The following is a 13,406-nucleotide window of genomic DNA, read 5'->3' as shown; positions in this document are numbered from 1 at the left end:
CAGAAGTGTGACTTAAGTAGATTTCTGTCCCTGGCTTGGATTCTGTCTTTATGCATATGCCTTTACACTGTCTCTAACATGTGCTGGGCCATTGCTGGTCCAAACAGATGACTCTGGATGGAGTTCCAGGGCTGTGTCTGCTCTTGTCTATCATTCAATCTATTTTTCTGGTCCATCTACCTACCTCTCCACCTTTCAACTTCTAGCCAAGCTTTTTAGGTGTTTTCACTACTCCGTTTACATATCTACTCTCTTCCCGTCCCTACGATATCTGCCTCCAATGCCAGGCCCCCAAGTATCCTAAGAGGTCTTCACAAACTTGGCCAGTGTCTGAATGCTGAGAGCTTCTGTAACCCAGAGCTACTCCCACTGTGAATCCCTGCTCATGGCTGATGATGGCCCTGGACCAGTATTCTGTTTCCAGCCTGGATGTTCAACCATCTCACTTCATCTCTTTCAGACCCAGATTCTCAATGCCAAGACCTAATTTCACAGCTGTGGCAGAGTTTACCTTTGAAGGCTTTTCCATTTTTGGGTGGCAGCCCAGACTCATCCTCTTTGTGGTCTTTTTGGTCTTGTACCTGTTGACCCTTGCCAGCAATGCTATCATCTTGACAGTCATCTGCCACAACCATCAGCTTCACACACCGATGTACTTCTTCCTGAGTGTGCTGTCCATTTCTGAGACCTGTTACACAGTGGCCATCATCCCCCAAATGCTGTCCAGTCTCCTCAGCCCCCAACATGCTATCTCTATTCCAGACTGTGCCACTCAGCTCTTCTTCTATCTCACTTTTGGTGTCAACAACTGCTTCCTGCTCACGGCCATGGGGTATGACCGCTATGTGGCCATCTGCAACCCCCTACGATATTCAGTCATCATGGGCAAGAAGACTTGTATACAACTGGCAGGGGGATCCTGGAGCATCGGCTTGAGCACAGCCACCATTCAAGTATCCTCTGTGTTCAGCTTGCCTTTCTGTGATGCCAGTGTCATCTCCCACTTCTTTTGTGACATCCGGCCCCTAATGAAGCTTGCCTGTGCTGATATCACCATCAAAGAACTGATCACTTTGCTCATCAGTCTGTGCGTCCTTGTTCTGCCCATGGTCTTGATCTTTATCTCCTACGTCCTGATTGTCTGCACCATCCTCAAGATGGCATCTGCTGAGGGTCGGAAAAAGGCTTTTGCCACGTGTGCCTCACACCTCACGGTAGTCATTGTCCACTATGGCTGTACCTCCTTCATCTACCTAAAACCCAAATCACAAAACTCCCTGCAGGACAGACTGATCTCTGTAACGTACACCGTCATTACCCCGCTCCTAAACCCCGTTGTATACACCCTCAGGAACAAAGAGGTCAAGGATGCCTTGCTCAGAGCTTTGGGCAGAAAGTCCGTCTCTTAGGTGCTAGTCATTCTCAATAACATCAAAATTTTAAATGTTTGATGAGGGGTAGCAGTGAGGGAGCTAATCAAATAAGAGAGAGGATGAGGGCTCCAGGTACCTAATCTGGGAAGCATCTGGGAAATCAGAGGAATAGAGGGAAACAAGAAGGCAAAGATTAAAATGAAGGAAGTGATGGATGGATTTTCCAAGACTGATAGATGAGTGCACCATGCTTGATAGAAATTAGATAAGATAAAGCATATTCAGGTGCTGTGCTATAATGTTAGACATTGCTTTTGTTACCCTTGGCATAAGGATTGTAAACCAGCAGTGTGGGTGGGAAGAAAATACGGTACCATAACAGAGGAATCTATATAATCTAAACCTGGCCTCAGCATGAAAATCAGGGACATGAAATAACAAGTTCTCCATTATTTACATGTAACACTTCCTATGCTATATTTTACACTATAATTTCTTACAAAATCACTCCATTAATGACCTACCCTGTGCCTGTTACTACATATATAAACCCTAGAAAGCTATGTCAGACACAGGCTCTGACTGCAAACTTACAAACTGGTTGAGAAGTATAAATTTTGAGCAGCCGAAGCAACAACCATAAAAATGGCTTCCTGTATATCTGAAAATTGCAAAAGAAGAGCCCTCATCTTCATATCCATTCCCCTGTCTCCAAAGAGCCTGGGTCCTATAACAAACCTTATCAATGCTCTGCCCAGGTCTCCTCTACTGGGCTGGCCCACCCGTATCCAGCCTTTTGAATGCTGGAGTGCTGACACCTCATAGCTGCCCTCCTCTCTGAAGATTTGCCATTGGCTGAAAGGGAATTTTCTTAGATGTGACATATACCCCATCCCCACCCTTTACAAGGGATGGTCTACAGCCAAGGCCTAGCTAAAACAGAAGGCACAAAGGCCGCTCACGTAGTCTCAAGATGGGACCAACTTTAGAGTGTAACTGTAGAGCCCTCCACTGAATCAGGCTGAAATTAGACTCAAGTGAGCCTGAAGCCTTGCTCAGCTCTCCCCTCATTCCACCCTGCGGCCCTCATCCCCTTTCCTCGGAGAATACTCCGTAACCGATTCCCTGTTCCTGGGCCCTTGTTTCAGCCTCTGCTTCAAAGAACCCCAACCCGAACCAGGTGACATCTATATCCAACACTCAGGTGTCACTTTTTGAGTGTTTTCTCTGCATCTGTTGCAATTAAAACAGAGCCCAGTAACTACTCAGTAACTATTAAAAGAATGAAGAAAGGGGGACTTCCCTGGTGGTCCAGTGATTGAGACTCTGTCTTTCCAAGGCAAGAGCACAAGTTCAATCCCTGGTTGGGGAACTAAGATCCCACATGCCACACAGCATGGCCAAAAAAAAAAAAAAAAAGAACAAGAAAGAAGAAAGAAAGGAAGGAAGGAAGGAAGGAAGACATCTGTGGACAGCTAAAATACAATTAGCATCAGCAGACAGTCCTTCTTCCTCCTTTCTTTTTTTATTTCGTTACTCCCAGGTTGTTCCACCCCCACACCCCCCAATCACATACACCTTGGTGATAACCCCTTTTGGTGCATGTATTGAATATCTCCTAAAGAGCAGGCATAAGTTTACTCACTTGACTCATTTAATCCATGCTGTAAATTTATAAGGTGTTTTATTAAACTTATTTTACAGACAAGAAAACTGAGACCTGAAAAGATTAAGTAAATTCCTCAAGGTCATACTGCTAGTATGTGACAGAATCAAGATTTAAAATCAAGCAATTCACCCCAGAATTTATAGCTGCATTATTATCTCATGATGATTATCTGAACTGGCTTTCTCCTTTATAGTTGTTAAAGACTAGCAGAAGAAGGAGCTCCATACATTGTGGATTTATACACATCTCAAATCTTATTTGAATGTCCTTGGATCTTGGAAAATCAGTCTGGAAGTTCAGAGGTCATGTATTGTAGCATACTTTCTCCTCAGATATCTTGGTTATCCTTTCTCCTCTTAGCACAGCTCCAAAAATGAAAGGACAAAGGAAATCTCAGGTAGGTCAAAGTCCACAGGAGAAACACAGGTATCTGGACCATTAGATCATCAACCTCTGTTCAGTTCAGTTCAGTCGCTCAGTCGTGTCCAACTCTTTGCGACCCCATGAATCGCAGCACGCCAGGCCTCCCTGTCCATCACCATCTCCTGGAGTTCACTCAAACTCACGTCCATCGAGTCAGTGATGCCATCCAGCCATCTCATCGTCTGTCATCCCCTTCTCCTCCTGCACCCAACCCCTGTACCCATCATTATACCCACATTTATGTTTGTTCCTGTTCCCCCTTTCAAAATGCTGACAGCCTGAAGTAGAAGATGCTGAGAAAGTGCGAGATTGTAGATGGAGTACAGCCTTTGGGGCCAGAGCTGTATGCATCCCAATCCTGGGTCCAATATTATAAGCATGTGTCTTAGGGATAGTCACTTCAACTCCCTGGCTTTTGTGTCCTATCTACACAGCGGGGCTGACAATATCAACCACCCAAGGTCATTGTCAGGAGTCAAAACGGTTACAGACACATAATGTCTCCAGGTAGCTGGAAGCAGGACGGCTGTTAGTTCTACAACCCCGCACCCCAACACTGTTTTTTATCTCACTCTGAAGGGACAGTGTTAGCAGCAGTTTTACAGAGTCTCATTCATAGAATGAGTTCCCTCCTCCCAGGAGGTCCTGAGTTTGTAAAGAGGCTTCACCTATAGTCTTTGATCCCATGTTACAGTAAAAGGCACTAACTATCCTCCAGGGTCTTCCAAGAGTTACTTCCTGGATACACCTGCCATGTCTTAATAAACCACTCAGCTGCCTTTCTGTGTCCCTTCCCAGATTTCCTTGACCTGTGCCCAACCCGCTGACTGGTCTAACCAAATACTCAGAGTATCAGCCATTCTCACTTCTCTCCTTGGTGCCTCAGAGACATTGCAAGAAGTCTGAGATTTCATGTATGCAATCAACCATCATAGGCAGGATGTATAATACTTACATAGACATGTGTGACTATTTTTAAATGTACCATAAATCATTTGAAAGCACAAATTACTAAATTTGTAGTTCTCTTTTCAGGAACTTTTTTTCTATCAATTGTTATAAGTAGTACAACTATTATTATCCAACCATCACCAAGCTGGAGATATGAACTGTTGGACCTTTCATGTCAAAAAAAAAAAAAAAAAATGGAGACAGGGATAGTCTGAAAGTAGATATAAGTTCAGCACTATGGATTGAACTGTGTCCCCCTACCACCAGCCCCATATTGTAGAAATTAAGCTCTTATGTGGTTGGATTTGGAGACAGAGCCTGCCAGAAGTAGGTTTAGATGAGGTCAGGAGGGAAAGTGGGGTCCTTCTGATGGTTCAGTCACTTAGTCTTGTCTGACTCTTTGTAACCCCATGGGCTGCAACATGCCAGGCTTCTCTGTCCATCACCAACTCCTAGAGCTTTATCAAACTCATATCCATCGAATAGGTCATGCCATCCAACTATCTCATTCTCTGTTGTCCCCTTCTCCTCCTGCCTTCAATCTTTCCCAGCATCTGGGTCTTTTCCAATGAGTCAGTTCTTCGCATCAAGTGGTCAAAGTATTAGAGCTTCAGCTTCAGCATCAGTCCTTCCAATGAATATTCAGGACTGATTTTTCCCTTAGGATTGACTGGTTTGACCTCCTTTCTGTCCAACAAACTCTCAAGAGTCTTCTCCAGCACCATAGTTCAAAACCATCAATTCTTCAGTGCTCAGCTTTCTTTATGGTCCAACTCTCACATCCATACATGACTATTGGAAAAACCATAGTTTTCACTATACAGACCTTTGTCATTAATGTCTCTGCTTTTTAATATGCTGTCTAGGTTTGTCATAGTTTTGTTCCCAAGGAGCAAGCGTCTTTTAATTTCATGGCTGCAGTCACCATCTGCAGTGATTTTGTAGCACAAGAAAATAAAGTCTGTCACTGTTTCCATTGTTTCCCCATCTACTTGTCATGAAGTGAAGTGATGGGATTAGGGTCCTTTAAGAAGAGATAAAGGGCTCTCTCTACCACTCTTTCTCCAAGATATGAGGACGCAGAGAAAAGGCAGCCATCTGCAATCCAGAGAGAAAAGTCTTACCAAGGAATCAAATCTTCTAGCACTTTGATCTTGGATTCCCAGCCTCCAGAAATGAGAAGTAAATGCTTGTCATTTAAGCCACACGGTCTGTGATATCTGTTATAGCAGCCCAAGCTAAGACAGTCAGGCACAATGCTGACCTCAGTTATCCTTGTTGTGAGTTCTATTCATGTCTCTGAAAGACTCCCATTGACAATCCTAAAACATCATTAAGAGGGGCTAGACCTGGGATCCTAAACTACTGTGAACGGCATGAATAAACTAGAACTACTTGAATATGGTCCCCAAATAAAGCAGTTTATAGCAGATCTTCTTGGCTGTTTCCCCAGTTTTGTTTCTATAGTCACCATGCACTCATTTCCATTTAGCATCAAATAGGGAAGCCTGGCGTACGGCAGTCCATGGGGTCACAAAGAATCAGACACAACTGAGTGAATGAACTGAACTGAACTGAACCAATAGATTTGCTGTTGATGGAGTAATAGATTCCTCATAATTTCTCTTCTGTAAAATGAAATAGTACCAATGACTTTATAGGGTCATTTGGAGGATTAAGTGAGACAAAAAAGTATGAAAGTATTCAATAAATATTAGTTGACTCAGAAGCTGAAAACCTCTTTTTCCCTGGCACCACATTTTGATACCATCTACCCAGTGCCCCATTTCCCAAATCTTCCTGATTTGTCCCAAAGCAATGGCATCATAAAGCACTGAGCTATTTTGCCCAGTTCTATTCTTGCTGCTTAGATCCTATAGCCACCAATCATACCTAATGATAGAACATTAATATAAAGATCATTTATTTGATTTATCAGTTATTACAAAACGCTATGCATATTATGAATAATCAGGGAACTGATGTGAATGAACCTGATGGGAGTCGTTTATATAATGATTTGCTCTTTCTTCTCCCTTGGTCCACACATTGATTCAGTCATAAGCCCTCTTGGTTTTCCTCATATGTCTGTCCTACCTCTCCTTCTCATATGGGCCATTGTCAGCCCATACAGATCAATCCCGGTTACCTCTGACCTGACCTGCTGTGTCAGCAACCACGCTGCTTCTTTTCACCAACCTCAAATCTATCTTTGTACTGCTGCCAGATCAATCTATCAGATTCCAGTGCTGAGTATCCTTTTTTTTTTTTTTTACCAGCATGGAAGCAAAATCACCAGAGAAACAAGAAGAGGGGGCAGGGTAGCTGATGAGGGCTGGTGGTCCTTTAGAGGCAAGTTGCTAAGGACAGTGAAGCCCATGAACAGGAGGGATAAGTGAAGTAATTTGAGAGGCCCTTAAAAGTGATGAAGTTTCTGTGTGTGTTTGTTCAGCTGTACCTACTCTTTGCGACTCCATGGACTATAGTCCACCAGGCTCCTCCATCCATGGAATTTTCCAAGCAAGACTATTGAAGTGGGTTGCCATTTCCTACTCTGGGGGATTTTTCCAACACAGGGATTGAACGCACAGCTCCTGTGTCTCCTGCTTGGCAGGTGGCTCCTTTACCACGGCACCCCCTGGGAAGCCATTCTAAAATCTTTTGTAAACTGGTCTTACTTTACCTACAACATATTTTTTTGTAATCAGCCTGAGTCTAATCAAGAGTCATCTTCTTCTTGTCCCACTTACTTGTGGCATTATTGCAGTCTACTTGTCTATCACCTGTAACTGTACAGTCATGAGGGATTTGATTTAGGTCATACCTGAATAGCCTAGTGGTTTTCCCTACTTTCTTCAATTTGAGCCTGAATTTTGCAATAAGGAGTTCATGATCTGAGCCACACTCAGCTCCAGGTCTGGTTTTTGTTGACTGTATAGAGCTTCTCCATCTCTGGTTTCAAAGAATATAAGCAATCTGAATTTGATATTGACCATCTGATCATGTCGATGTGTAGAGTCATCCCTTGTGTTGTTGGAAAAGGGTTTTTGCTATAGCCAGTGTGCTCTCTTGGCAAAACTCAGTTAGCCTTTGCCCTGCTTCATTTTGTACTCAAACTAGCCTGCTGCTCCAGGCATCTCTTGACTTCCTAGTTTTGCATTCCATTGCCCTAAAGTGTAAAGGACATCTTTTCTTGGTGTTAGTTCTAGAAGGTTTTGCAGGTCTGTAGAACTTCTCAGCTTCAGCTTCTTTGGCGTTAGTGACTGGGGCATAGACTACTGTGATGTTGAATGGTTTGCCTTGTTAACCAACCAAGATTATTCTGTCATTTTTGAGACTGTACCCAAGTACTGTATTTTGGACTCTTTTTGTTGACTATGAGGACTACTCCATTTCTTTTAAGGGATTCTTGACCACAGTGGTAGATATAATGGTTATCTGAATTAAATTCACCTTTCCCTGTCCATTTTAGCTCACTGATTCCTAAACTGCTGATGTTCGCTCTTGCCATCTCCTACTTGACCACATCCAATTTACCTTGATTCATAGACCTAACATCCAGATTCCTATGCAATATTGTTCTTTATAGCATTGAACTTTACTTTTACCACCAGATATATCCACAACTGAGCATCATTTCTATTTTGACCTGGCCTCTTAATTCTTTCTGAAGCTATTTCTCCACTCTTTACCAAGCTGGGGGGCTCATCTTCTGGTGTCATATCTTATTGCTTTTTCATACTGTTCATGGGGTTCTTGAAAGGAGCACATCAACACTGTATACTGTCACTCTGATTATTTAGCTTACATGCAGAGTACATCATGGGAAATACCAGGTTGGATGAAGCACAAGCTGGAATAAAGATTACCAGGAGAAATATCAACAGTCTCAGATATGCAGATGATACCACTCTAATGGCAGAAAGTGAAGAGGAACTAAAGAGCCTCTCGATGAAGGTGAAAGAGAAGAGTGAAAAAGCTGGCTTAAAACTCAACATTCAAAAAACAAAGATCATGGCATCTGGTCCCATCACTTCATGGAAAATAGATGGGGAAGCCATGGAAACAGTGGCAGATTTTATCTTCTTGGGCTCCAAAACCACTGTGAATGCTGACTGCAGCCATGAAATTAAAAGATACTTGCTCTTTGGAAGAAAAGCTATGACAAATCTAGACAATGTATTAAAAAGCAGAGGCATCAATTTGCCAATAAAGGTTCATCTAGTCAAAGCTACGGTTTTTCCAGTAGTCATGTATGGATGTGAGAGTTGGACCATAAAGAAGGCTGAGTAGTGAAGAATTGATGCTTTTGAACTGTGGTGCTGGAGAAGAGTCTTGAGAGTCCCTTGGACAGAAAGGAGATCAAACCAGTTAATCCTAAAGGAAATTATCCCTGAATATTCATTGGAAGGACTGATGCTGAAGCTTCAATCCTTTGGCCACCTGTTGCAAATAGCCGACTCACTGGAAAAGACCCTGATGTTGGCAAAGATTGAGAGCAGAAGGGAAAATGGGCAACAGAGGTTGAGATGGTTGGACAGCATCACCAACTCAATGGACATGAGTTTGAGCAAACTCTGGGAGATAGTGAAGGGCAGGGAAGCCTGACATGCTGCAGTCCATGGGATTGCAAAGAGTCAGCCATGACTTAGGTGACTGAACAACAGCCATCACCTGTAACTAAACACTGAGCCCTTCAAAGCTTTATAAAGTATCTCATTCACTGCTGTTTGCCCAGCAATGAGCACAAGGCCTAGCATATGCTTAGTGCTCCAAGAATGAATGGGCATAGATAAGTACTTCGTGTTAAAGGAAGAAATGTTACAGAAGCAATAAACTAACTCATGGAAAGTCTTCAGTGAAAAGTAAATTCTGAGGCTGAGACTTGACAATCTAGTAAAAGTTTGCCAAATGGAGAAGATGAGGTAATCTGAATAATGAGAACAATGTTCAGAGGCTCATGTCTGTTTCCTAACCCCCAAGAGAGGATCCCTGAATCTAAAGACAATGTCTTCCAATTCTGAATGTCACAGGGGCAAAAAGACAGGCAGCATGAACTGTTCTCTGCAGAACCATGGCCACATTTGACTACTTTCATTTCAAAGAGAGAACCCTGGGTAGAAATCCTGCCTATTAAAAAAAAAAAGGGGAGGGTTAAGATTTATGAGATACAAAGTAATATGGCTCCAAGCTTGAGCTGTCTAGATTTGTAAACGATGGATTTCCAAGGCACATATGTAAAAAAGCACAATGTACTTATTCATTATTTTCTTATTAACACCACACTAACCAAGTGAGCTAACTGGCCAGTAATAATGTGCTTATTTGAACAAGTTACAGTGAACTAAATAAACCAGCTTTCTCTAATTCTGTTGCTCCTTGAAGCAAAAACTCTCCCCAGACTCCCCAAATGCCAGCCCTAGTATTGGGTAAATGAGCCCTACACATAATGAGCCCCCCAGGAACCTACCTTCTGTATCCTCCCAGCCCCAGTGTGGCTCTGAGGATGTCTACAGGGAGTCACCTCCAGGAGCCCCACTGGCTGTTCCTGGGGGAACTCCTTCTTTGGCTTTGAAGACTTCTGCACACAGGGGTTGTCAAGGATGCCTGCAGCTCTCAAGCCCGACCACGTTCCTGCCCGTTTGTATTTACCTGCTACCTGCTCAACCTGTCACGGTTCTTTTTGGTTACCTTGCCCTTCCCTGACCTGCACACTGGGGCCAAGGGGGTCAGACACTTACATCTTCACTCCTCAGCCTCCTTGAGCTGAGCTCTCTTGTTGTGCTTCAGCTCTAGGCAGTTACAGGCAAGTGTTCTTTAGAAAAGGAACTGACTTGGGCGTTATTGCTCATGGACGGACTTTAATTTATGGCACATAACAGTTCTTGTCATAGCTGGGGTTGGTTCTCATTAGGTTATTTTTGCTCTTCTTGCCCTTGATTTTCTTGGAAGACTTATAGGCTCCGTAGGGTGGTGGATACTCACCAGATTATAGCAGCCATTCATCTACCTCAAGACAGTTAGACTTCAGGCAGAATCAGATGACACTCTAGCCCTGGGTTTCTCAGGAGAAGCCCTATTGGTATTTGGAACAGGACAGTTCTCCCTTGGGTGGGATCATCACATGTACTGCAGGACATTCAGCACCACTAATTGCTAGCAGCATCCGTGACCATCACTAGAACAATCGAAAGCTCTAACACACATTTTTTATTTCATAGTAGAGGTGCCATACCACCGCATAACTGGACCAATGCCTAGTTTATGCCTGGAGGCCTCTCAGAAGATAAATGTCTTTAGCCATGTATTTTAGAGTCAAACGAATTTTCCTATTGGGAAATATTTCCTCTTGCAACTTTACTCTCTTTTAGCATTCTTAATGTAAGTGATTAACAGCTGGTCTTCAATTTCTCTTAAATAATTTTTTATGAACTAGAAGGAGGTCTCTATGTCTACTAAGTTTCCTCACTGATATGATTTACTTTATGCAAAAAGTCTTTTTCTGAATATGCATAAGGAAATCAGAATATAATTTAAATAGCCTACAGGAGCTTACTGTCTAAAGGGACCTAAGTGTGAAATATTACATAAATTGGACTGAGCCTCATCTTTCAACAAAATGATGTATGTTTAGTGTAACTCTGTTCTTTATATTCAGAGCCTACTTTTACTTTAGATGAAGGACACCTGAATTTGCTGCATCTTCCCTAGTATGACTGTTCACCTCTGCAGAGTAGGTGTATTCCTACTCACAAAGTTGTATTAGCTGTAAATTTGCCTGCTAGTTTAGGGAAAATGAAGATGTACCATGGTTTACAATATACGTGAGTCAGTGCTGTGAAGTGTCAGCCAACTTCCATCATTCAGACAGCAGTGTGGATGGTGGCTGGTTAAGATTGACCTTTTCATTCTTGAAAACAAGATGAGCATTTCTGAATCTGCTTTGCTTTTATTTCCTAAAGGATGTGCAAGGGGATGATTCAAAGCCTTGAAATAAAAGAACTTTCCAGTCAACCCCTAAACAAGTTGTTTTCAAGCATCAAATTCATGCATAATCCTGAGTCAGTGAGATATGCAGATGTAAAAGGTATAAAGCCACAGAGTGCACAGAGGACGGATGACAATAATCCAAACGTGAAAATTTCAGAGGACAATATGCATTAATGGAGGAGAAGACATGCATTAGTTTTGAGAACAATTTATTTAAGAGGAGGAAGATAGGAAGAGCATTCCAGATGACAAGGATGAAGAGTACGGTGAAGTGGGAATGTACATGGTTATACAGTGCAGGGAAAAAAACTTAGATGATTCTAACATTCATCGGAGAAGGCAATGGCAACCCACCCCAGTATTCTTGCCTGGAGAATCCCAGGGACGGAGGAGCCTGGTAGGCTGCAGTCCATGGGGTAGCTAAGAGTCGGGCATGACTGAGTGACTTCAGTTTCACTTTTCACTTTCATGCATTGGAGAAGGAAATGGCAACCCACTCCAGTATTCTTGCCTGGAGAATCCCAGGGACAGAGGAGCCTAGTGGGCTGCCATCTATGGGGTTGCACAGAGTCAGACACGACTGAAGTGATTTAGCAGCAGCAACAGCAGCAGCATGCATAGGAAATTGTATTATAATAGATGGGCACAGAACAAAAATATTTTAAATGAAGATCAGTAAACCTAAAGATTAACTGTATTCCACTGCCACTGGAAAATGTATCCCTAGGTTTATAAAGGAGAACAAAGTTCAATCAGTTTCAGAAATGGATTAAACTGCTTTTCTGAGATTATGTTACTTTTATTCTTCTATGCTTCCAATCTAGTGGCCACTCAATGAAGAGCGAGAACCACACTCTCACCACTGAGTTTGTTTAACAAGGTTTCTCCAGCTTCCACGAGCACCAGCTCACTCTTTTTGTGATGTTTCTTGCATCGTACATCTTAACCCTAGCAGGTAATATAATTATTGTTATCATTATCCGAATTGATCATCATCTCCACACCCCCATGTACTTCTTCCTCAGCATGCTGTCCACTTCAGAGACTATATATACACTAGTTATTCTTCCAAGAATGTTGTCCAGCCTTGTGGGTCTGAGCCAGTCCATTTCATTGGCAGGTTGTGCCACACAGATGCTCTTTTTTGTAACCTTTGGAATCACTAACTGCTTCCTGCTCACAGCGATGGGCTACGACCGCTATGTGGCCATTTGCCATCCCTTGAGGTACACAGTCATCGTGAACAGGAGGTGCCTCCAGCTGGTGTGGGGGGCCTGCAGCATCGGGCTGATTGTGGCCACGACACAGGTGACGTCTGTATTCAGGTTACGTTTCTGTGCCACAAAGGTGGCCCACTTCTTCTGTGACATCCGGCCCGTGATGAAGCTCTCCTGCATTGACACGACTGTCAATGAGATCCTGACTCTGATCATCAGTGTTTTCGTGCTCGTTGTGCCTATGGGTCTGGTCTTCATCTCTTATGTCCTCATCATCTCCACCATCCTCAAGATCACATCTACCGAGGGCCGGAAGAAGGCCTTTGCCACCTGCGCCTCCCACCTCACTGTGGTCATTGTGCACTATGGCTGTGCCTCCATTGCCTACCTCAAGCCCAAGTCAGAGAACAGCAAGATGAGGATCAGCTTATCTCAATGACCTACACTGTCATCACCCCACTCCTGAACCCTGTGGTGTACACCCTGAGGAACAAAGAGGCCAAGGATGCTCTGCTCCGGGCCATTGGCAGGAAGCTTTCCTGACAGTGTGGGGACTGGTTTTCCGAGGCTCTTAGTGCTCTAAGCAGGACTGTGAGGAGCTGAGCCCATTTCCTTGGCTCCCAGAGACCTGCCCCTTATGGAGGAGGAAAAGAGAGGAACAGAAGCAGCATCCAACCAGGAGTCTGGAAGCTTTAAATAAAGTCCCTAGGTGAAGTGCTGGCCCTGTTTTTATGGATAATTAAACAAACAAGGATGGGATATGCCTGAAGAAGAGGTTGAAGA

General features: G+C 43.3%; 2 protein-coding genes across 2 annotated transcripts; both read left to right on the top strand.

Annotated features, from left to right (window-relative positions):
• Positions 1-473: 473 nt before the first annotated feature.
• Positions 474-1,409, top strand: LOC138073756 (olfactory receptor 10J4). Its single transcript, XM_068965658.1, has one exon. The coding sequence runs from the start codon at positions 474-476 to the stop codon at positions 1,407-1,409; it is 936 nt and encodes a 311-aa protein (XP_068821759.1).
• Positions 1,410-12,213: 10,804 nt separating this feature from the next.
• LOC138073838 (olfactory receptor 10J1-like) lies at positions 12,214-13,166 on the top strand. Its single transcript, XM_068965768.1, is given in 2 exon segments — positions 12,214-13,030; positions 13,033-13,166. Coding segments are annotated over 2 exon segments (924 nt in total). The 5' UTR covers positions 12,214-12,240.
• The last annotated feature ends 240 nt before the right edge of the window (positions 13,167-13,406 follow it).

The sequence above is a fragment of the Capricornis sumatraensis genome, chromosome 2, assembly GCF_032405125.1.
Source record: "Capricornis sumatraensis isolate serow.1 chromosome 2, serow.2, whole genome shotgun sequence".
NCBI classification, from domain to species: Eukaryota; Metazoa; Chordata; class Mammalia; order Artiodactyla; family Bovidae; genus Capricornis; species Capricornis sumatraensis.
The sequence above is the reverse complement of the archived record's forward strand: the minus strand, read 5'-3'. Positions and strand labels throughout refer to the sequence as shown.

What these genes read in the sequence shown, in the direction of transcription:
- LOC138073756 (XM_068965658.1), top strand. Translation starts at nt 474, where the DNA reads ATGCCAAGACCTAATTTCACAGCTGTGGCAGAGTTTACCTTTGAAGGC.